At 44.7% G+C, this 22420-nt stretch overlaps 1 protein-coding gene across 4 annotated transcripts in view; it reads left to right on the forward strand.

The window, feature by feature from the left end:
- The window catches only part of LOC131921453 (microtubule-associated serine/threonine-protein kinase 4), a 211821-nt gene that overhangs the window by 175142 nt on the left and 14259 nt on the right, over nucleotides 1-22420 (forward strand). For 3 of the 4 annotated variants that reach the window (XM_059276179.1, XM_059276180.1, XM_059276177.1), the window contains exons 14-23: nucleotides 358-490; nucleotides 1282-1447; nucleotides 3282-3383; nucleotides 9615-9737; nucleotides 9930-10042; nucleotides 12416-12543; nucleotides 12967-13202; nucleotides 16886-17086; nucleotides 19568-19797; nucleotides 20699-20821. In XM_059276179.1, coding sequence (XP_059132162.1) covers nucleotides 358-490; nucleotides 1282-1447; nucleotides 3282-3383; nucleotides 9615-9737; nucleotides 9930-10042; nucleotides 12416-12543; nucleotides 12967-13202; nucleotides 16886-17086; nucleotides 19568-19797; nucleotides 20699-20821 — 1555 coding nt within the window. The remainder of the gene's footprint in view (nucleotides 1-357; nucleotides 491-1281; nucleotides 1448-3281; nucleotides 3384-9614; nucleotides 9738-9929; nucleotides 10043-12415; nucleotides 12544-12966; nucleotides 13203-16885; nucleotides 17087-19567; nucleotides 19798-20698; nucleotides 20822-22420) is intronic. The other variant, XM_059276181.1, reaches the window with a different exon arrangement.

Genomic DNA, 22420 nt, shown 5'->3' on the forward strand with positions numbered 1-22420 from the left:
ATCTGAGATCAGTCACAGTCAGGGTGGTTATGGCCATAGACTGAAATAAATATGACTATGGAAAGGAATCAGCATCCCATACCTAAGTTTTTAGAGTCTCTTAGTGTTGCAGAAATGATAATATTGTACATGACTGCTCCAAACAAAGACAGTGGAGCCTTAGCTTTGGCCCCGAGTTCCGAATCATACTCCGCTCTCAAATGCCAGTACTCTATGGCTTTGCACAACTCCCTCTCTTCCCAGGCTTCATTTTGCAGTGTGGTTGATGTATTACAAACTGAAGGGGGAAGAGGGAGACCTGAAACAGCCGCATTTGCTTTCAAGTGATTGTTGTGCTCTTTGTCCTTCTGTCCCTAGCCTGTTGGTCACCTCCATGGGGCACATAAAGCTGACCGACTTTGGGTTATCTAAGGTGGGACTGATGAGCATGACTACCAATCTCTATGAAGGTCATATTGAGAAGGACGCCCGAGAGTTCCTAGATAAACAGGTACGCTTGGAGGCGGCGCTCTCTGTGGAGAGATAGAAAGCTCACCGAAGGCAGCCAGTGAATTCTGAATCCACCTGTGTAGGCCAGCTCCACATTAGTGCTGGTGTTTGGATGTCTGTGTAAGCCTTGCATTTAATAAAGTGCAAACTGCTCCCATTTGTCTCCCAGGGCCTCTCTGAACTGTCCGCTCCCCTCACATTCCTCCCCTAGCATTAAGGTCTATTAGCAAGATGAACGGTCTAATTGCACACGAGCGAGAGGGTGAGAGAGACAAATGGAAAACTGTTTTTGTAAGGAATTCAGGAGTCTCAATAGAGTACTCGTGAAACTCATGATGCATTGCACAATCTCAGCTGCTCAAATCCGAGCTATGGCCCATTTCCTTTTAAGCATGCCTCATTACCATGTTCCCACAATCTGTTCATTGTGAAGTTACTTAAGGTAAACCGATCTCAACTGGCATGCCTTCCTGATATAGCCACAGTGAGAATCAGTTTGATTATATAAATAATCCAACTACCTTTAATAGTGACAGATTAAACATGTACTATTACTTCTCAAAAACTCCAGTTTTTACTATTGTATAAAGCTACACACAGGTTAGGTTTGCAGTTTGAAACTAAGCATAATAAATGTAAGTTCTTTGTTATTATACTGTCTTGAGGTCTCTGTCCATGTCTTTCCTTGTAGGTGAGCAGGTGTATTTGAGGCAGAATAATTGTTTAGTCATCTTGTTCATTTTAATTCATGTCTAATACTTCAGTTATTCTAATATTGCAATTTCATTTCAGGTCTGTGGTACACCTGAATACATTGCCCCTGAGGTGATTCTGAGACAGGGCTATGGGAAGCCGGTGGACTGGTGGGCCATGGGCATTATCCTCTATGAATTTCTGGTTGGATGTGTGCCTTTCTTTGGGGACACTCCGGAAGAGCTGTTTGGACAAGTCATCAGTGGTAAGTATCATCCAGAGTTATCTTTAAGCCACTATTGGGAAACAGCTACTTAACGTAAATCTGTTGTATGTCACAAAAATGTTAACCTTTATCAAACATTTGAGCCAACAAATTAAAAGAACTCACTTATCGTAACATACAACCGACTCTCGCGTATTCTCAAGAGAGTGATATGTGCTGAAATGGAACTGAGGAAGTTTTGTTAACATGGAGTTTAGAAATGGGCTCGTGGTGTGTCCAACTTTCAATTGTCTACTTTTTCCAAAAGAAATTGGTATGGGACTTATAAATGCTTTCATTGTTAGCTGGTCCTACATTTTCATAATAGGAAAGTTGCACCAGGGAAGAAAAGGTTAATGTGGGTAACATTTACATAAATGGGAAAAATGGCTAATGGCACAATGAAGAAATTAACAAAAATGTAATAAACCCTAAAACAAATGTCTACCAAATAATAAATAATGAGAATGGGAAGGCAGTAAATTGAATCCGCAGATTGCTAATGCTTTCATTGGTAGTTGTGATGTGTAATGTTATTTCTATAGCAGCTGTTCATCTTTCATTTAAAATTCAATAACCTTTAGATCTTAACCTGCAAGCTGACCCTAACTATTGTCATGCAGCATGTGGCACACCTAAATGATAATTAATTAGGGGCCACTGCTCCCCTCCCTGCTGATGTTATAGATTCCCCCGATGCATGGATGACAGAAAAGGCTTCTCTACCTGAAAGGTTGTCAGGCCTCTCCGAAATCCCCATCGGCCACCTCTGCTCCATCCTGGACTGCACTTCTGCCAGCCAGCAATGGAAATAGGGGGAAATTTATGTCACTCATGAAGAGCCCCTAATCGTACTATTCTTTTCTGACGTTGGCTTTGCAAGCCAGGCATATTTGTAAACTTTAACAAAGTAGGTGTGTTGAATTGCCTGCAGTGTCAGAGCCCTTTCTACAATATCTGAGCTGTTTATGGATTTATAACTAGGCTGTTTTCTGACAGACCAAGGCCCTGAATGGCAAGGGGAATCAACTCTTTAATTAACACAAGCAGCAAGGGCTGGCTTTGTTCGTGATGCCTCACGGCTCTGATGCATATTCATGTTGTATTTTCCAAATCAGATTTCAACTGCAGCAGAGGAAGCTAGAGGCAGGCACACACAAAAATAACTCATGTTTTTATTGCATTTCCATACGCACGAGCACGCATACCTATCTCCAGGCAAACTCTTTTAGAGCAAGAACGTAGTCTAATATCTTGGACAGATTTTTAAATACTCCCATTACTACAATTTCCTTGGGTTTTTCTCTTCCTCAGCCTTAACATTTTGGACTTTACCTTTATCTCTAGAAATAATTACTTTTTATAAAATAGCCTTTTACTCCTTGGAACTAAAGAACTGGGTGGCCAGGACCAAATTCTCTGTTTAGGCTAGTGAAAAAAACTCTTACACTTGGATGGTCCCCAGTGGGTCGGCCCTTGACATGCAGCTGTTCCGTTTCTGTCTTGTTAAATCCTCCTAATGGGCAGAAGGAGTGACTTGTTAGGAGACATTTCTATCATTGGAAAAAGGGAATAATAGGTTCTATTTTGCTGAAATAGTCTAATCTTAACCTTGAAGGAAACGGTGCTGTTTGTGCCTTGTAAAATAATACTGTCCAAACTCGGCCATGTAGAAGTCAACTGAAGATCTTAAAAGGTAGGTTTGGGTTCAGTGTTTCCAGGATGGAGCCCAGGATTCTGCATTTCTAACAGTCCTCCTGGGGATGTCCGGGCTGTGGGGAACTAGACTGCCCTTTGAGTGATAAAAGCTATAGACAACTTTTCTTTCTTTCAGATGAAATCAATTGGCCTGAAAAGGATGAGGCCCCTCCCCCAGATGCCCAGGATCTGATTACCTTGCTTCTCAGGCAGAATCCACTGGAGAGGCTGGGAACAGGTTAGAGAGCGTGTGTGTTGCTTTTGCCAATATACAAGAAATAATGTTCTCTGGAGCAATCTGAGGCTTTTTGCTAATGTTTTCTGTGCGGGCAACATCTGTTAGTTGATGTAGGACATAGCTACAACACATTAGAGCAATATACTTTGGTGTGTGTGTGTGTGTGTGTGTGTGTGTGTGTGTGTGTGTGTGAGAGAGAGAGAGAGAGAGAGAGAGAGAGAGAGAGAGAGAGATTTGCAACAGCATATACACTAGAATGGGTAGGTCGTGTTCATTTTTGTGTTTTGCAAAGCTGAAGCTCTTAATTTGTTTCAGTAAATGTATCACCAGGGCATGTGCCAATCTTCTCCTGAAACACGTGCAACATAAATCATTGGAAACAGAAAGTCAGATATGTAGTGCTCTTTTGGTTATGTTTATAGCATACATTCCATGAGGATTTGACCCAGCAGACTTCTTTGTAATAGGTCATCAGTTCTCCACCTGATTACTAGAAATGAGGGCCTGAGGCTGAGCCATGCTGTCCTGTGGTGGTGCTCAGCACCATGACCCAAGAAAGGGGATTGATTAAACCATTGCCTTGGAAGATAGACAGGATGGTTCATTTGTTTCTTGCTGATATTGTCCCCCTAGCTTTACAGCCAGAAGTTACGTGCTTCTTCCCCCTCCCCGCTCCCCCTCGATATTCTGGATAGACATACTTAGACATATCATGGGATAGCATCAAGTCTGCCTAGGTGAATTTGTCCTAGTGAGACAAAAATGTTAAATGTAAATGCATATACTCTAGACAGTAACTAGTGGCTTTATCAGTGAAAATTGTTGGTTTGATGGGGTCATTTATTCTGAAGTTTCATTCTATTCCATTATAATAGAAATATCAGTAAAGACTGAAGCAATCATTTCCTCCCCCATTTTCCCCATGACAGTCACTTGTGATGGTTCCATATATTTCCCATATTCTCCACATTGAGCCACGGATTCCTCTGGATCTGTTCTTGTTTACGTGTGGACTGCTGAAGGCCAGGCCCAGTGGCACAAGCCTGTAATCACAGCATTTGGGATGTGGTGGCAAAAGGATCAGGAGATCAAGATCATCCTTGGCTACATGGTGCATTCAGGGCCAGCCTGGGCTACATGAGACCCTGTTTCATTAAAAAAAAAAAAAAAAAAAGACCACTCATTACATTACACTAGAGCTTTAATGATAATTCATTAAATCAAGGGCCAGAAAACTATGGCCTGTAGGTCAAATCTGTCCAGTTCCTTGTTTTCTATAAATAATTTTTTTTAAGCAGAAACACAAACACAGCAATGTCTTTTCATGAGACTTATCATCTGTGACTGCTTTCATGCTACAACAGAGCTGGATAGTCATGACAAACTATATAGCCCACGTAGACTAAATATGGACTGTTCTGCCTTTTCCACGGAAATTTTGCAGACCCCTTGTTGGAGAACTCAGGAAGGCTTAGATCTGGACTGACCTTGGAAATAACTATTGAGCTGAACTGCCTGCTGGGGTCGCATGTCCCTTACTGCCCCTTTCAGGGAATGAGTGTGCTTTACCCTGGGAAGGCCTTGAAGATCTAGGTTGAGGGTGCAAACTGGGGCAAGGTGGCTAGCATCCCAATCTTGGCTGTGTGGCCAGGAGCGGGTTTTCTTCACTCCTGCTCCCTCAAGGCATCATTGTGAGGTATGAGGATGTCACCCAGGAGTAGTTCTTAGAGCCAGATGTGACGCTTCTGGTACTGCATTCAGTCTTCCACTTGGGTAGGGGCCATGGCGTGGCGGTGGTGTGACTACCTTGGAGCCCACTGTGTTCCTTGAAATGAGTTTATTTCTTCCCGTCCCATCTGCTTTGCCACTTGTCCGAACTGTCAAACAGACTCCTCATTTCTCTCCTCCTGTGACCTGCCCCCAGATAGATCTGTGTTATGGTTCACGAGATAAGAGAAGCTGTCAAAGAAATGGGGTCACGACCGCGTAGGGGGCAGATTCTTAAGGGGAGGTTTTCACTCGGTTTTGCCAACTCTGAGAACCAGCTGCTTTTCAAGATTGCCCTGTGATAGCGCAGATACCTATTTAGATTCCCCCATTCAACTGACCCAGAAGAAGGGCTTTTATGAACTGACTGAAAAAATGCATTTGAATGGGTACACCCCTCCAAAGGAGGCTCAACAGCCCCCTCCTCTGCAGTCCCCAAGGGCCAGTTTGGAGGTTTTCCACTTGATAGTCTGCCCTCCGCCTTCTCTAAGAATACTAGGATCTTTGATTAGGCTTGACTTAACAAGACAGGCCAGAGTCTGCGGCCAGCAGGTCCTTGCGTATATATCATATGCTGCAGGTTATCTCTCTGCACATTTTCTCATTGACTGCTACTGTCAGCCTCTGACAGTTTGAAGAGCCAATTCCCTAGGAGAAACCCAAAAGAGACATTTAAAGGTCCTACTCAAGCTCTTAGAACAGCCAGGAAGTGATTGCCAAACCGCCAGGGCTGATGTGATGGGTCCCAGTAGGGCCTTGAGAATGATGTTGCGGATCCTGCAGGCCTGCCATGCTGCTTCCAATGACAGCATCTTGTGTTCAACGAATATTTAGCAGGCAAAATAATGCACCATGAAAATGTGTGAATGCACATTTGCCTGAGACACTGGAGAGGCCAAGAGAAAAAAAAAAGGCTGTAAAGAGCATAATGAATGTTTAAGAAGCTTCCAGGAAAGAAGAGGAACTCAAGGGAGTGCTGGAGTGCCAAACTAGAACTTGCAGTGTAAGATCTTGTGCTACGCTGGAACTATACATACTCTTGAACTTGGAGAGAGCTGAGTGGCAGCCTGGCTCGCTGGCTGACCTTAGAGCCATTCAGATATGACTGCCAACTGTAGATCAGCTGTGAGCTCTTAGGGCTGTCTCTTTCTTCTCATCAGCCTCAGTTTCCCAGTTCCCTAGGGGTATGAAAATGGGCATATTGAACGTCTCAGGATTATCGCGGGGACTAAATACAATGATGTTCATGTCGGGGTCTAGTACATGGAACTAGCTGGTTACCAGAAGATCAAGACAGCCTCTTCCCCTCCATCTCCCTCCTTCCAGCATGCCTGAACAATCTGCACGTAGTTCACAATGCTGTCCCCTATGCCTTTGCCAGCAGTTAAGCCCAGAGATCATCTCCCCGTGTTTATTCTGTGTTAATCTTTTCTTCATCCCTCTATGAGTACACGAGAAACAGGGCCTACTGATAACTGCCTCTTGCTGGTAAGGCAGAAAGGTCAGTGTGAAGAAATTGGGAGCTACATCCTCTGTGGCTGTGACCCCTTGGGGAAAACCCCCTTGTCATTGTCCAGAGAAAGGAAGGAGAGTTCCATAGAGAAGTAGATGGGGGCAGTATCATCTGGAAGTGCCATCCGATTCTTAGAAGAATTGCTTCAATGGGTATAAATAGCCCAGAATTTCAGAGCAGTGTCATGGACGGGGCCCTGTGAGCAGCAGCCGCTTTGATAGTTATGGTCATGGAGCCATGACTGGGCTAAGCATCCTGGGATGCCTCTCATGGACCACTCATCAGGACTTGGCACTGGATCTCAGTATCAGCACCATGGAGAGGCAGTGGAATGGGGAAATGTGCAATCCCTCTTGGCCTTTGTGCTTTGCTCCTCCAAATAAAGGAACGCTAGAAGAAAAATGACCCCAATAGGTTTTTTAAGAGGACATTCATTGGGAGCTGAAAGGGAAGCAGGGCTCAGTGGACTGGAATGGGATGCGGGGGTGCCATAGAACGGGCTTGCCAACTGGCTCAGCTACCCAGCCTAGGCAACAGTGGGCACATTTCACACTAACGCAGGAGAAAGAGTGAAGCGGGGAGCATCTAAAACATGGGATCCCTGTGTAGAGGTGACACTGTGGCCCCGCGTCTGGGCCTGCGTAGTTTTAGGCAGACCTAGGTGCAGCCTTCTTATTCTTCTTGTCTGGAGGAGCTAGCCCATGCTAGCTCTGTTGCTTTTCTTTAGTTTCTCCATCTAAAACTGGGGTTGATAAAGGCCAACCCTATCTAGGGGTATTTTCCGTGATTTGAGTAGATGAAACACAATAACTACAGCATTGACAGCAGAACTGTCAGGACAAGATGTCACCTCAGGGGTCCCTACAGAAGCTCAGTGCCTAGATGGATGTGGAGCCCTCTCTTGAACTGCAGCCAAGAATTCCAGGATAAGATAGCATGCAGCAAAGTTGGGGCTCACTAAGAAACGAACAATGCCCACTCAAAGGCAGAACCAGGGTGCAGGCATTAAGAAAAAGGGATACAAGTGTTCTAACAATAGCTATGTGATTTTGTGGCTCAGCAAGTTACAGGCTCAAAGGCTATAATTTATAACCAGATTCAAAAGATTAAGTAAAGTTCTAAAACTATGAGCGGGTTTGCTTATTTTTTTTTTCTATAAGAATTACCTTTTATGAATAAAATTACAGGGTGGCTTATTAGAGGCATTATTTGGGTTTAGGGATGAGAGAGGGGTACAATAAGGTTCAAACCATAGGGTGCAAGTATTTAAGACGTGCATTTGGGCCTTAAGCATGATTTGTTAGCTGCTATAACACTTTATTTTTTTTTTCTTTTTTGAGCTATATCTGGCAAAGGAAGTATTTCTCTTTGCAGGGAGTCTTTAACAGAAATTTGGGTTTTGTCAGTCAAATGGAAATTTTTGACCCTCAGCCAGTAAGAAACATAAACCAGACACTGGGGGTTGAGGGACTCTTCCTTTCTCACCCCCGCTTCATTTTCCCTGTCTTTCTACCTACCTCAGTACTCAGCACAAAACGGACCTGCAGATTGGTGGTGCTGTGGTTTCTCAGTTTAGAACTGAACTGGAAGCTGAGAAAAGTACCTGCAGAGAATCTTGGAAGAGTCTTATCCTTGTGCTTCATAAAAAACCAGTCGGTTGGCCCCTCTTGGCACGATTTACCTTTTTTCTTTCCCCTCCATCCCAGTGTTTTCAGAACACCTGAAAGGTGCACAGAGCAGTGTCTCTGGACCACAGATAGCATTCTTGCCCCAGCCAACATCTTCCACCTCCCTTGCGTTTCCCATTCTGACCCTTTTGTACCCACGGGAGACAGGATGAGAGGCATGGGTGACAATCACTGAGAAAAGTGTCTACATCCTCCCCTAAGAGAAAGCTGGACAGAGGCAGATTGGACAGACTCTGTGCTGGTCTTTTTTGTTTGTTTGTTTTTTGTTTTTTTGTTTTGTTTTTGTTTTTCGAGACAGGGTTTCTCTGTGTAGCTTTGCGCCTTTCCTGGGACTCGCTTGGTAGCCCAGGCTGGCCTCGAACTCACAGAGATCCGCCTGGCTCTGCCTCCCGAGTGCTGGGATTAAAGGCGTGCGCCACCACCGCCCGGCTGTGCTGGTCTTTTGAGAGCTTTCTTCATGGTGCTTTTTCAGGCTCCTATCTTCGTTACCTATAATGTGTGTGCTAGGGTAGGGCAGGGTCCTGCTCTTACCATGTGACCCTCTTCTCTTTTAATGGGATGCTACATTTTTGATGAGCCTTGCCCTTCAAAGCCACTGTCTAAAATCATCAAATAAATAAAAACCTCTCAACAAATTGTGCTGTTACAATTATCTGGAAAACAGAAGGCTCAACTTTAGCCATTGTGACTGATTTCTGTTAGCTAAATTATAAATCTGTCAGTTCCTTATTCAAAGATCTAAACCACAGAATCTAATTCCTACCTATGTTAATGAGCAATCTGATAAAACTGAAAAGTAACCATTAAATAATATTTAGGAAAAATTCATCACTGTTAACCTTCTCTCCAGGAAAAAAAATAAATCTTGCTGTAAGCACATTTTTGCACCTTGTTAGAATTTTCTGGGTTTGTAGTGAGCCATTCTGCTTTGGGCCAACATGCATCCATGTCCCCAGGTTCAGTATAATGTGATTTTAAGTGGCCATGTCATTAACCTTTGAAAAATGGAAGAAGTCGTAGAAAACTAACAGAGAAACGCTGTGCTACAGCAACCGCTGTTAGCAAAATCAGATTTCCTGCTGATAAATTATAGGAATTTTTTTCCCCAAGTTTTGGTTGTAGAAGTGGGTGGAAAGTATGGATTCCATGGCTTCTTCATTTCTCTGCTAATAAATACTTTAAGTGCTTTGTAAGACTTGGGGCTTCCTTTGGCTCGGAGGATGGGTCGGCCGCTCACGTCTGCCTTGCTTTGCTCCCTCCCAGGTGGTGCCTATGAAGTGAAGCAGCATCGGTTCTTCCGTTCCTTGGATTGGAACAGTTTGCTGAGACAGAAGGCAGAATTTATTCCCCAACTGGAATCGGAGGATGACACAAGTTATTTTGATAGTATGTGCATCATCTGACATCCTTTGGCCTTTACTCGCTTTAAAAACATTTCACCTCCAACTTCGAGCTTGCCGATCTCATACCCACAAATTCTAGAAAGCACAGTGCTTTGCTCTAGATACGCATAGTGAAGTTGTCTCGGTTAAAAACTGAAACTCTCTGAGTAACCCAGACTGTTACATTCCTCTGCAGCTCGGTCAGAGAAGTATCATCACATGGAGACGGAGGAGGAAGAGGACACCAATGATGAGGACTTCACCGTGGAGATCCGGCAGTTTTCCTCCTGTTCACACAGGTTTTCAAAAGTGAGTGAGGCGGGGCATCAGCAGGCAGAAGAATCTGGGAAGGTCTCCAGTAGCTGGTGTCCAGCCCAGCTGGACTGGACCATAAAAACATCTACCCTTTGTGGGGTGTGAGGTCTCCAGCACTTAAAACTCCTGGTCAGTTTGGGAAAATGGCCTCATTTTCTTGAGGACCAGGAGTTTCTACCCTGTAGACATATCCGTTTGTCTCTGGAGATTAGGGCCTGACTTTGGGAGTTTGTTGTTACTGTTTGCTTTGTTGTGTGTCTCTAGAAATTAAGGCCTGACTTTGGGAGTTTGTTGTTACTGTTTGCTTCATTTTGGGGCAAAGACTCGAAAAGATGGCCATCTTTTCATGATGGTTGTCACCTGACAGACGTGCTGACTGTGACCGTTGTCATCTGATGAACTTTCTTGCCTGCCCTAAGAGCTAGGCTGTGGAGGCCTCACCCCACTTCCTCTGTCCTACAAGAAAGAGCAAAGGCTTCGTTCGTGGTGTGGGGAGATCTCCCGCAGTGTGACACAGAGCGTGACACAGGAGTAACGCTCAGCTCTAGGCATGAGCCAGGGCACCTGGAGACAGTTGACTGTGGGATGAGAAAGTATTTGGAGCAGTAATTAATAAAGACTGTCAGTTATTTTGAAAAGGCAGTAGGAAGCCACTCTAGGATTTTAGGAATGGCAGAAGATAATAAAATTGATTCTTAAGAAAATGCCTTTCTAGCCGGGCGTTGGTGGTGCACGCCTTTAATCCCAGCACTCGGGAGGCAGAGCCAGGCGGATCTCTGTGAGTTCGAGGCCAGCCAGGGCTACCAAGTGAGTTCCAGAAAAAGGCGCAAAGCTACACAGAGAAACCCTGTCTCAAAAAACCAAAAAAAAAAAAAAAAAAAAAAAAAAATGCCTTTCTATAAATTCAGGTAAGATTTAAAAACAAATAAAACTGATGTTTTCGGGTAGGGTGGGAGCCCAGGAAAGATGGAAATAAACCCAGAGGGCACCCTTCCACCCTTCTGCTGTTTTCAGTTGCTACACATTTGTGGTTGCCATGGCATTTCGCATGATTGTTATTTAGGAATTCTATAGCAATTTGTGATTTTAAAGTGCTCTGTACATTTTCCTAAGTGATTACCCAGAATGCATCTGCAAGTCAGCCGTTTATAGGAACAACACAGGGGTAGGGATTTCCCTGGAGACTTGTGGCGAGTGTGTCCTGAAGCAAGTTGAACTACCATTGGATGGGTACCTACAGCGTAACCCATCGTCCAGCCTCTCAGAACCCACCTTAACAGTTTGCTTCTTTACTTTGGAAGGTATTTTATTTTCCCCAGCTCCCATTCTTTAACCTGATGCTTTTCTAACTCTACAGATCGTGGTAGGGCCAAGGCCCATTTCCATGAGAACAGTGGATAGCTGTAGGGTAACAATTGGGTGTGCTTGCCTTACCGGGCTCTCCATACTCCCAGTTTCCTGTGAGAGAGTGGAGATTCAGAAATGGACTAAAAGAGACCAGTTTGCCTGAGTTCTGGCCTCTCGCACCAGCAGCTGCCTGCCTGACTCACAGGCCAAGCCGTAGGCCTGGTGGTACCCTTTCTCCTTCCACAGAACCCACACCACTCCAAGTACTGACACAGACTGTCACTTACTCTTTGACTCACACTCAATTTCAATTTGTTTTTCTCCTTTCTGCTCTGGACTGGTGGCCATCAGATGCTTTTTGTCTTTGTTGTTTTCTCTTTCTGGTTACTTTTTGAGCATGAAACCAGCCTCTCCGATTTTTCTTTGCAGATACAGAGTCCATGAGATATGGTGAAAATGGGGTTATCTCTTGTGGCATGTGCACAGCATCGCCAGGGTTCCCACATGCATGTTTCCCCAGTTCACACTAATTGCATACTCGGGGGCGGCTGGGGGTGTTTTTTCCCTGAGACTTTGGCTCTTTCTGATAGGCTCTATTTAGATGTGATTTGTAGGCAATGTGCTGTGGATATCGCTCTGTATGCTGAAAATATGCTGCTCTGATTGGTTGATAAATAAAGCTGTTTGGCCAATGGTGAGACAGAATAGGGTTAGGCAGGACATTCTAACTAGAGAGGATGAAGGAAAAAGGCAGAACAGAGAGGATGCTGCCAGCTGCCACCATGAGAAGCAAGATGTAAAGGTACCGGTAAGCCACAAGCCACGTGGCAAAGTATAGATTGATAGAAATGGGTTATTTTAAGATGTAAGATCTAGCTAACAAGAAGCCTGAGCCATTAGGCCATTCCATTTTAATTAATAATATAAGCCTCTGTGTGTTTATTTGGGTCTGAGCAGCTGCGGACCCTGGGTGGGACTGGAGAAAACTCCAGCTAACAGCAGTGGTCATTTGCCTCCCAGGTTTTCAGCAGTATAGACCGAATAACTCCGAATTCAGGAGAGGACAAAGAAGACACAGAGGACAAAACCAAAAGCACAACTCTGCCATCGACGGAGACGCTCAGCTGGAGCTCCGAATACTCAGAAGTGTACGTGAGATGCCTCCCAAGAGCCCTCCTAAGCGGTGGCTACTAATGCAGTGCACCCCAGACCCGCCTCCAGAGTTCCCAGTACAGTAGACCTCAGACTGCTGCTGAAAGCATGTATTCCTCTTGTGTCCCCTGCTTGAGCTGACACCGGGTACCATATCGTCAGAACCATTGCCCTAGGCATGCACTGCTTTACCAGGTTTTTTGAAACATGGTTTCTCTGTGTAGTTTTGGTGCCTGTCCTGGATCTCACTCTATAGACCAGGCTGGCCTCGAACTCACAGAGATCCGCCTGCCTCTGCCTCCCGAGTGCTGGGATTAAAGGCATGCACCACCACCGCCCGGCTCACCAGGTTTCTTCAAGCCTTTGCCTTTAATGATTTCCTGGGGTGTATGTGTGACTTGTTCTTGTTTTTCATTAAGGCAACAGTTATCGACCTCCAACTCTTCAGATACTGAAAGCAACAGATGCAAACTCAGTTCCGGCCTGCTTCCCAAACTGGCTATCTCAACAGAGGGAGACCACGATGACGCTGCCCCATGCTCTGGAGACCCCAGAGAGGAGCCAGAAAAACCAGTCCTCCCTCCTGAGGAGTGTCCCCAGGAGGAGCCCGAGGTCACCACTCCTGCCAGCACCATCAGCAGTTCTACACTGTCAGGTAAGTGGTGGCCATGGCCACTCTGCTCGGGTGCCATGCTGGGAAGGGGCCGTAAGCACGCCTACCCAACCAGACCATCAGGATGAGTGTCTCTCTCCTCCTAGACTTCTGGCCCCTCTTCTTTAGGGACAAACTCCTAAGAACTCGGGTCGGCTGCCTCAGCTGTGTCCTCTGTGCCCAGCCATGCAGCAGGCGGACTTGGCGGCACTTACACTGCCAGCTTCAGTGGGGTCCTCTGGTGGCAGGCCGAACCTGCCAAAGGAGCGTGTTCGTGGCTGCTGATAAAATAGCACAGCGTGTAGCACAAATCCAACTTAGAATGAGGTCCATTGTCACACAGACCAACCATCACAGTTCACTTTGAAAAATGGCTCCAGTCATCTCTAAGATGAAGTTCGAAGCCAGCTTTCCCTCCAGCACTGAGCTCCATGGTAGCGTCTTTGAAGGAGTCAGATCCTGTTACTGGGTCGTGTTGTACCAGACACACCTTGTTGTCCCAGTCCCTGACCACTAACCTCACACTGACTGTAGCAAAGTGCTTAGACTGTGGGGTTCACAGGACACCTGTGAGGGGAGTGAGGAATCCCACTGTGTCTCCCCTGGTGTCAGATTGCATCTGAAACACCACCTGTGTGTAGTTGATGCTTCTCAGTCTCGGGCAAATGGAGTCCGACATCCCTGAAGCATCTCTGCTTGCTGGGGTGAAGTCCAGTGTCTGGGCTGCTCTCTGACAGCACTTGTGTCCCTTTGTGTGAAATGAGCCTCCTGTCAACAGGAGCATTGTCTTCAGAAGCATTTACAGCCCTTAATATCTCATTACCTGGCTCTTAACGGAGGAGGTGTTTTCCTTATAGGACCAGACTTCAACTTACTTCCCTCAAACATGCCATTTAGGTACGTTTATGACAGCATTTGGTTTATTAAGGCTGTCTAACAGCAAGCACATCCTTCTGCAAAGTAGGGTGGGTTTATGCTTTAAAAAAAAAAGTAAGAGATGGCTCTGACTTACAGTTGCTGTAATGAACATTTTCATTATGCCATATTTAATATGCTATACTAATAAGCATAAATGATTCCAAGAGTTTCCATCAAAATTTTTAAACTGAATGTTCATAGTGAAAGGTTGTTTTTTTTAAAATCATATTTCTAAAAATCTTTCAGGCTAGATTTCAGTCTCCCTAAAATGTTTGGATCTGTGGATCATACATGCTTATAGTTGACCTGAGAAACTAATACTGGGTTTTCTTTTTCTCTTTTTACACTTCAATTCTGTTTCCATGCTGGTTAACCCCATTTAGTCTTAACTATGAAGCCAAGATAATATCATTGTAAAAATAGTATAGGTACATCTTTTATTCTAAGGTTCCTGGCCATACTTACCTTTCTCTTCGTATCAAATGTAGGGGCTCAGTATTTTATATTCCTGGTTATAGGGGTCTCTGTCTGGTTCTCTGTTGCCTTACCCTGAATATAAAGTATACTCACCTCCATTTAAAAGTTCTTATTTACCATATCTCCGTATCCTGAGCCTCCTCACTATCAGAAAGGTAGCAGGTGAAGGGGAGAGGAAGAGTAATGTCTAAGCACTTGATGGATTACTTTCATAATTAAAAATATCTGCTGAGGTCCTGCCATGCGTTGTGATTAATAGTGTCAACCCACCTTTTCTCACCCTGTCTCCCCCGTACACACACTAAAAATAATCAAAGACCTTGGGGGCTGCACAGAAGAGAAGGATGAGCGTTGATTTGCTTACAGCCAAGGGTAATTAAGGAACCTGAGAAGCGTGGCTGCAGTAAAATCAAATTTGTGGAATTTTATATTGCTCCACCATCAAAAAGAAGGAACCCTTGACATTTAGAGAACATTAAGGTGACATTACTTGCCATTGGCAGAAAGAGGCACTTGCTTATGCACAGTGCTGTAAAATGAGGTTGGGGAAGGAAGCGGGAGGGATGGGAAAAGGAGATAGTGTGCATCCATGCTGACATTTGGGAAAGCACACGTTGGTGTCTGTTTCACTTTTCTCCTTGACTACATTGTTCTTGAACCCTGGAGAAGTCACGGTTGTGAAATGAGAGCTGAGGTGCGCCCATGCTCCCAACAAATTATTCATTGTGAAGAGAGTCAGCCCTTTGTTTGCATTTCTACATGTCACTCCTCCCACCTGAACCCACTCAGAAAGGAAGTGACTCATCTGAAGCTCAGCTTCAGTGTAGAGGGGAGAAGTTTCTGGCTGGTGAAATAGTTTTCATCAGGTCCTCCAAGCAACAGATTTCTTTGAGGGAGCAGACTAGCTGCACTAGTTAGATGAGAAGGTGTTGCCCAAGAAGGGAAAGGTTGTTGATATCTGCATTAAGTTTCCCTTATTCCGTTGGCCCAGTGGGTGTTATTGTAGAAGTCCAGGAAACTTTCCTGTTTGCACAGCACAGTGGATGGCCATAAAGCATGCCGTAGCCACATCTACCAGTATCACATGCTGGGCTGCCCCTTAGACAGACCCAAAAGGTGTATGACACACGAGTGGGGCGTGTGTCATGTAGGCCAACTCTTTTCCACACAGAGAATCCTGTGTGGCCAGCATTTTAAGATGAGCTGGCTATTCATTCAGAAAATCCTTTGCAATGGTATCACATACCATACATGCTTTATAGATCTATGACAGTAGCATTAATGAGTTTGTGCACAGGAGGCCTAGAATATAGAATTTTATGTTGTATCTCAAAAGCATAGAATTTGAGATATTTATGAGATCTGGACAGAAAAAAAAAAGTATCATCAGTGATTTTTAAACCAGAAGATGTTTGAATAAAGAAAAGTAATACAGACAGACTGCTCAGTTTGTCTCTGAGGGACGAATCATGTTTCTCTACCTGAGAATTGCCTTACTCTCAGCCTCTGTGATTATCCATCTCACCACACTCCTACGTGTTTCTATTCTTAGGGAAAGTCCTAATGTTTTAACTTAGAAGTAACCCCACTGTACGTTAGGGGTTAGTAAACTGACAGAGAAAGGTGTGTCTTAGAGGAGATGGAGGGGGATGTTCGGGGACCTGCACAAGTCACAGTCTAGATTGAAAGCTGGGAAGATAGAGTTTGCTGCTAAGTGATGTGGTGAGTGGCATCTTGTATCTTGTCCTTTGAAACTTACAAAGAGCTTGGAGTGAAAACAGGCATGGAAGGAACTGATTCTTTCTGTGACTTACATACCTGGGCCCACGGTATCTTGGGAAGTTGAGAGGACCCTAGGGGCACAGACATGGCCTATGCGGTGATTAAATGGTGTCCCTATATCCAGATGATTAGCAGCAGTCCTGATAATCACTAGTAGCAGTCTGAGGGGAAGGTCGGTGGGTTTATAAGAAGACCTCCTTGAAGGCCCATGGGAGGACACTCTCCGAGGGTTCTGAAATGAGAGATTGTAGGAAGTATTCTCCTGGTTAAATGCAATCATTAAGAACGTACCTAACCGTGTACAGGAGAATGAAGCCTCAATAGATAGCACCTCCATCCTCCATAGCATCGTTCTCAAGCCCGTTGCTTTTCACATTCAGCCTGGCACATTTGCCCAGGAGCCAGGGTGGAAGTATCCAGTGTTGGGCCGTCCTTTTCTCTCTGTTCCCGTCTCCACCTCTCCTATCCTAACTTTCCCTGAATGTGTTTATTCCTTCTTCTTTGTACAGTTGGCAGTTTTTCAGAGCACTTGGATCAGATAAATGGGCGAAGCGAGTGTGTGGACAGTACAGATAACACCTCAAAGCCATCCAGTGAACCCACCTCTCACATGGCTCGGCAGCGATTAGAAAGCACAGAGAAAAAGAAAATTTCGGGCAAAGTCACAAAGTCCCTCTCTGCCAGTGCTCTGTCCCTCATGATCCCAGGAGGTAGACAGACATCAACTCGCATGAAACTGTGTGATTTGTGCATGCGCTCCTCTCGCTCCTCCCCCAGCCCGGAATGCTGATTGAAATGCAAGATTGCATGAGGCAATCACGGGTGGGACCCGCAGGACAGTTCTCCAGGGCCTTTGCCTAACACGCCAGTGAATTTCCCCTCCAGGACCCCCGGGCACCCAGAGAGCATGTGCATATCTGTCTCAGTTTCTGTTCTGTTTCTGGGGATGAGACGAGAGCTGTTTCCTTCCCACGAAGGCGGATTTCATTTGTTTTTCTTAAAGTCCCTTTCCTCCCCCACCAGCTAAATAATGAATTTCCCTCCCTGGGATAGCTCTTCTGTAGACCACATACTGTGTGTGTACTCTCCAGAGCTGTTTCCAGCTCAGGTGTTGGAAAGCTAGGTGTGCTTTACATCATCTAATTAATAAGGAAACAGACACAGAATAGAAGCTTCGCGTTTCTGGAGATGGCAGAGAATTTCTTCACAGGAAGCACTAAAATAAGATGTTTTCCCAATCTTGTGGACTGAGCTTTGCTTTGTCCAGCTAGTAGGCAAATTAATCTCTGCCCTGTTTTGGGAAACCGGACTTAATTGTGCTTTTGTTGGATTGCGGTGTTTTCCTATGACTTGGTTTGGCATAGATGAAATATACACAGTGGTGGTCATGACATCACTCAGTGAGAGACAGAGTAGAACTATTAACCGAATTCTTCTATAGGTGATATGTATTGGGAAGAACACAAACTAGGTATCAAAGAGATTACTTTTTTACATTTCATATTTGTACAAAAATTGATATAAACAAATGTTCTTAAAAGCATAGTGCAAATTCCTTTGCTAGGAAACATTCCATTGAGCCCAATAGGGCAGACTCCTAGCTCTGTCGTCAGTCTGGCCATGCATCTTTCAAAAGTGGCCCCACTGTCCATATGCAACAAGGAAGGGCAGTTCACTGCAGTCTAGTCCATCTGTACAAGCAGGTGAAGTCGCCTGCATGTTGGAAAAAGAGGGAAGTAACACCATTTGTAGAGGAACGGAAGACCACCATGTAGTTAAGAAGAGGGATCCTGGCCTTTCCACAGTTGGAGTTTTGAGTGTCTGCTCTGGTCTCCACTCACCTATCATGAAGGTCCCCATCCACCAATGGCCTCTTTTTATCTGGCCTTTGGATTAGACAGACAAGTATCAGTAAAGAGACTCTATGTGGCACATGAAGTCAGAGTCAAAGAACAAACACTTACAGTCATACACTTAGCTTTACTCTTGTTTGGATTTAGAGCACATCGACTACGGACCTTACTGGGACCACATTAGGTCTTGCTGTGTCCCTCTGAGTCTCCAGCAGCACCTTTTTGCCTTGTTCTAACCAAGTTCACATTTAACCTCAGCACGCTCTGTAGATGGTTATGTCTTCTCAGAACACACACACACACACACACACACACACACACACACACACACACACACGCGCGCACAGTTCCATGACTAGTTAAGATCCACACGCATTCACATAGAACAGTGAGCTTGCATCTTATTTGCTCTGGCTGCTATAATACCTTATGTTCAGATAAGTTATAGAGAGTAGAATCTCTTGTTCATGGCTGTACAGGCAGAAATGCCCAGTCAAGGCCTCTGGTGTCTTGTTCTACATACATGGCATCTCCTAAAGGCTCTCAGGCCTCTTCCAGAAACACACTAACCCCATCACCAGAGGCAGAGTCCTTATGATCTAATTATTTTCCAAATACCATTACCTTGGGGGTTAGCTTTCAGTTTCAGTCTTGGAGAATAGAAATACTCAAAAACAGAGGTTTGCTTCTGAAATGGAGTAGAGATGGCATTTGGGGATATGAGCTGATTTGCTCCCAGCATGTTTCTGACCTTCCTTATCCTTGAAGAAACACTATTCTTTGAAGCTACTGTGTGAAGGGGAGCAGTTGTAACCGTAGTCATTCTTTTATGGCTAAGTTTCTCAATTGAAATGTGTTAATAAGTACTAGCTCAGTAACATTGCAAAAAGCAGCTGGTAATTGATCCCTGTTTCCTGCCGTGTGTTTGGAGAATCACATTAGATTGTTTAGTATAAGATTTGGAGAAGAGTACATCTCATTGTACACATAGTCTGCTCTGGTAAAGATACACTATAAATACATGCATCTATAAACGATTTATTTCACTGAAATAATTTAAAGACACCACAACCAGCAAACTCCGTGTAGAAAAACTAAAAATTCTTAATTTTAGAGTATTGATTGAAACATTAAACAAGAAAAACTCTTTTGATGTTCCCTCAATAGGCTTGAGTTTCTCATCCAAGCTAGTTACTGATATAAGCATTTTTTTTATGCATTAGTCTTTTACCATTAGAAACAAGGGATTTGCTTCAGGACCACTCTTTGTTTTCCTGAGTGTGGTGGGGAAGGTGGCTGTGCCCTGGATGCACTTTGACTCTGGCTTCTTTGTGGCAGATATGTTTGCTGTGTCTCCATTGGGAAGTCCAATGTCTCCACACTCCCTGTCTTCGGACCCTTCCTCCTCACGGGATTCCTCTCCCAGCCGAGACTCTTCAGCAGCATCCGCCAGTCCCCACCAGCCCATTGTGATCCACAGTTCAGGGAAGAACTATGGATTTACCATCCGTGCCATCCGCGTGTACGTGGGAGACAGTGACATCTACACCGTGCACCACATTGTCTGGGTGAGAGCAGAGCTTCGTTCTTGCCAGTTTTCCTTTCCGACCGGCCTAGAGTGGGCAACTGTTGACCAAAGCATAGTGGATGCTGACGTGTTTCCTGTTTCTGTGGCCTGTGGGACCCATTGTCTTTTCCTTTTAGCATTCTTTTCTCTATTTCTATCTTTTCTTTTTCTTTTCTTTTTTTTTTTTTTTCCTTTTCAAGACAAGATTTCTTTGTTTAATAGCCCTGGATGTCCTGGAACTCACTCTGTAGACCAGGCTGGCCTCAAACTCACGGTGCTGGGATTAAAGTTGTGCACCACCACCACCCGGCTCTTTTCTTTATTTCTATGGTAGAATTAGGAATATCCCCAACTAGTCAGTTTTCCTAACTCTGCCCATTCTTATGTACCAATCTGGTGAACATAAAAACAATCTTCTTCATATCCCTTTATTGTCCTTTTAAAAAAGGGGTTTATTTTATTTTTAATTACATGTATGTCTGAGTGCAAATGCCCACAGAGGCCAGAGGCATTTGATACCCCAGAGCTGGAGGTTAAGAGGCAGTTGTGAACCATCTACCATGGGTTCTGGGAACTGAATTCAGATCCCCTGCAAGTGTGGTACCCTTAACTGTGGGGCCATCTCTCCAGCCCCTGTCCTTTACATTTCTTTTTTTTTTTCTTTTCTTTTTTCTAGCTTTGTTTTTCAAAAATCACATTCTTGCTCACTTGAGACTGTTTTAAAGAAACATGGGAATTATCCTGTTTTACAACAATATTGGAACAGGGGCCATGCCTTTTTGAGTTCCTATTAGGAGCATGGGATCATTCACACGGTGACAGAATATCCTGACAGAAGAAACAGTAGGTGTTGGGTTGTCATGTGTTTGCTTACAAATATGTCCTCTCCTCTTGGACTGTAGAATGTAGAAGAAGGGAGTCCTGCCTGCCACGCGGGACTAAAGGCTGGGGATCTGATCACACACATCAACGGAGAGCCGGTCCATGGACTCGTCCACACTGAAGTCATCGAGCTTCTGTTGAAGGTACTGTTTTTTCCTGTGTCCTGGCCATGGAGAGTCAGTAGGTAGCCCTCAGGAGTCAGCACTGTGAGATCAGGTTCTCTGTGGCATGGCCCCACGGTCCGTCTCACCAGGGGAAGGGACATAGTACTCAGAAGTCTGATACGAGCCACAGCTGTTATGAGCTCTCTGGTTTCGTGCTGTGAAAAGGCGCCCTTGAACCTGCACTCTTACTACCCATATTTGCTTCCACTACCCGTCTTCCAGTCTTACACGAATTCTCTGTTTATAGTCACCTAGTAGATTCCATGTGGGACCCGCCAGTCCTGAGGGTGAACCTCAGAAGATGTTGCTCTAGTACAGGAGGAAACGGTGCTGTCTGACCGTGAAGGCAGCTCTAAAGGTTTTGTTTAAGAGCTGGCACTCCTTTTAAAGACAGAACTTTCGACGTATTTACATGTGCTCTAAATGATGAGTAGAAGAATGGCCCTAGCAGTTTCGAGGCTCCTCCCCATCTCATGCACATGTCTAAGTTCAATTTCCATGGGGGGTCAGTTCTTACTTAAAAGGAGCATCGAGTGGAGCCTGTGGCATCAGATCCCAGAGAGCAGGAATACAAACAGAGAGTGGTGTGCACATTCATCCTCTGTGATGGTCTTCTGCGAGTCTTGATTCGCTACCCGCTAACTCCGAAATGCAAAGTCAAAGATATAAAATTAGCTGAACTTGAATTTGATTTTTAAATTTTCTCAGGAAAAGGCTGCTTTATCTGAGATGAGAATCTCAGTCCCTTCCTTACACATTTTTTTGGGGCAACCTCTTACTTCGTGACCAGCCAGAGAGATTTGAGCGTCAAAAAACCCATTAGGGAGATAGAGGATGAATGTGTACAACTGTAAACCCCTATGCACGGTTTAAATAACATTTGAGACCTCATAAATATTGTTGATACAGGGACTAAGGGATGTTCTTTGCTGTCAGAGAGTACAAGACATGTATATGAGAAAAACAACTAAATTACCCCAGGCTGGGGAATAGAGAGGAACATTGTGATTCTGGAGAGAATGTTCTAGGAGGAAGGAGAGGCATACCAGGGGAGATGTAGAACGTGAAGGCAGAAGAGTGGGTGTGCAAGGCTTTCAAAGACAGACACATTTAAATGCCTTTCCTCCTCCCTTCCCTGTCCACCTCCAGGCTCACACTATCTAGAGTCTGCTCCAGGCTCCAGAAGCAATAGTCTCTGCATCCTAAGGTCCAGGGTGAGCTAGTAGATAGAAATCTGTTAGTGCTCTTGATTAACTCACAGTATTAATTAAAACATTGGCCTTGGGTTTAGGGGCCAGTAAGTTTATGGTTAAAAGGAGGATGCTGCGGTTCATTTTATGTCCAAACGTGCCCACGGGAAGACAGGACCACATAGCTACTTCTGGTCCAAGTATTTCAGTTCGATGCAACAATCCTTCCTTTTAAGTTCTCCAGCAAGGGCGGGATAACATTCCCCATTAAGCATCCCAGAGATGGGAGGCTGCACGGAACTGCTGACTTTGGGATCCTGGTTGTGAAAGCCACCTGAAGCTGTCTTAGACCACCTAGGACAAAGTCAAGAGGAAACACAGGTTACTG

The sequence above is a fragment of the Peromyscus eremicus genome, chromosome 11 (assembly GCF_949786415.1).
Source record: "Peromyscus eremicus chromosome 11, PerEre_H2_v1, whole genome shotgun sequence".
NCBI lineage: Eukaryota > Metazoa > Chordata > Mammalia > Rodentia > Cricetidae > Peromyscus > Peromyscus eremicus.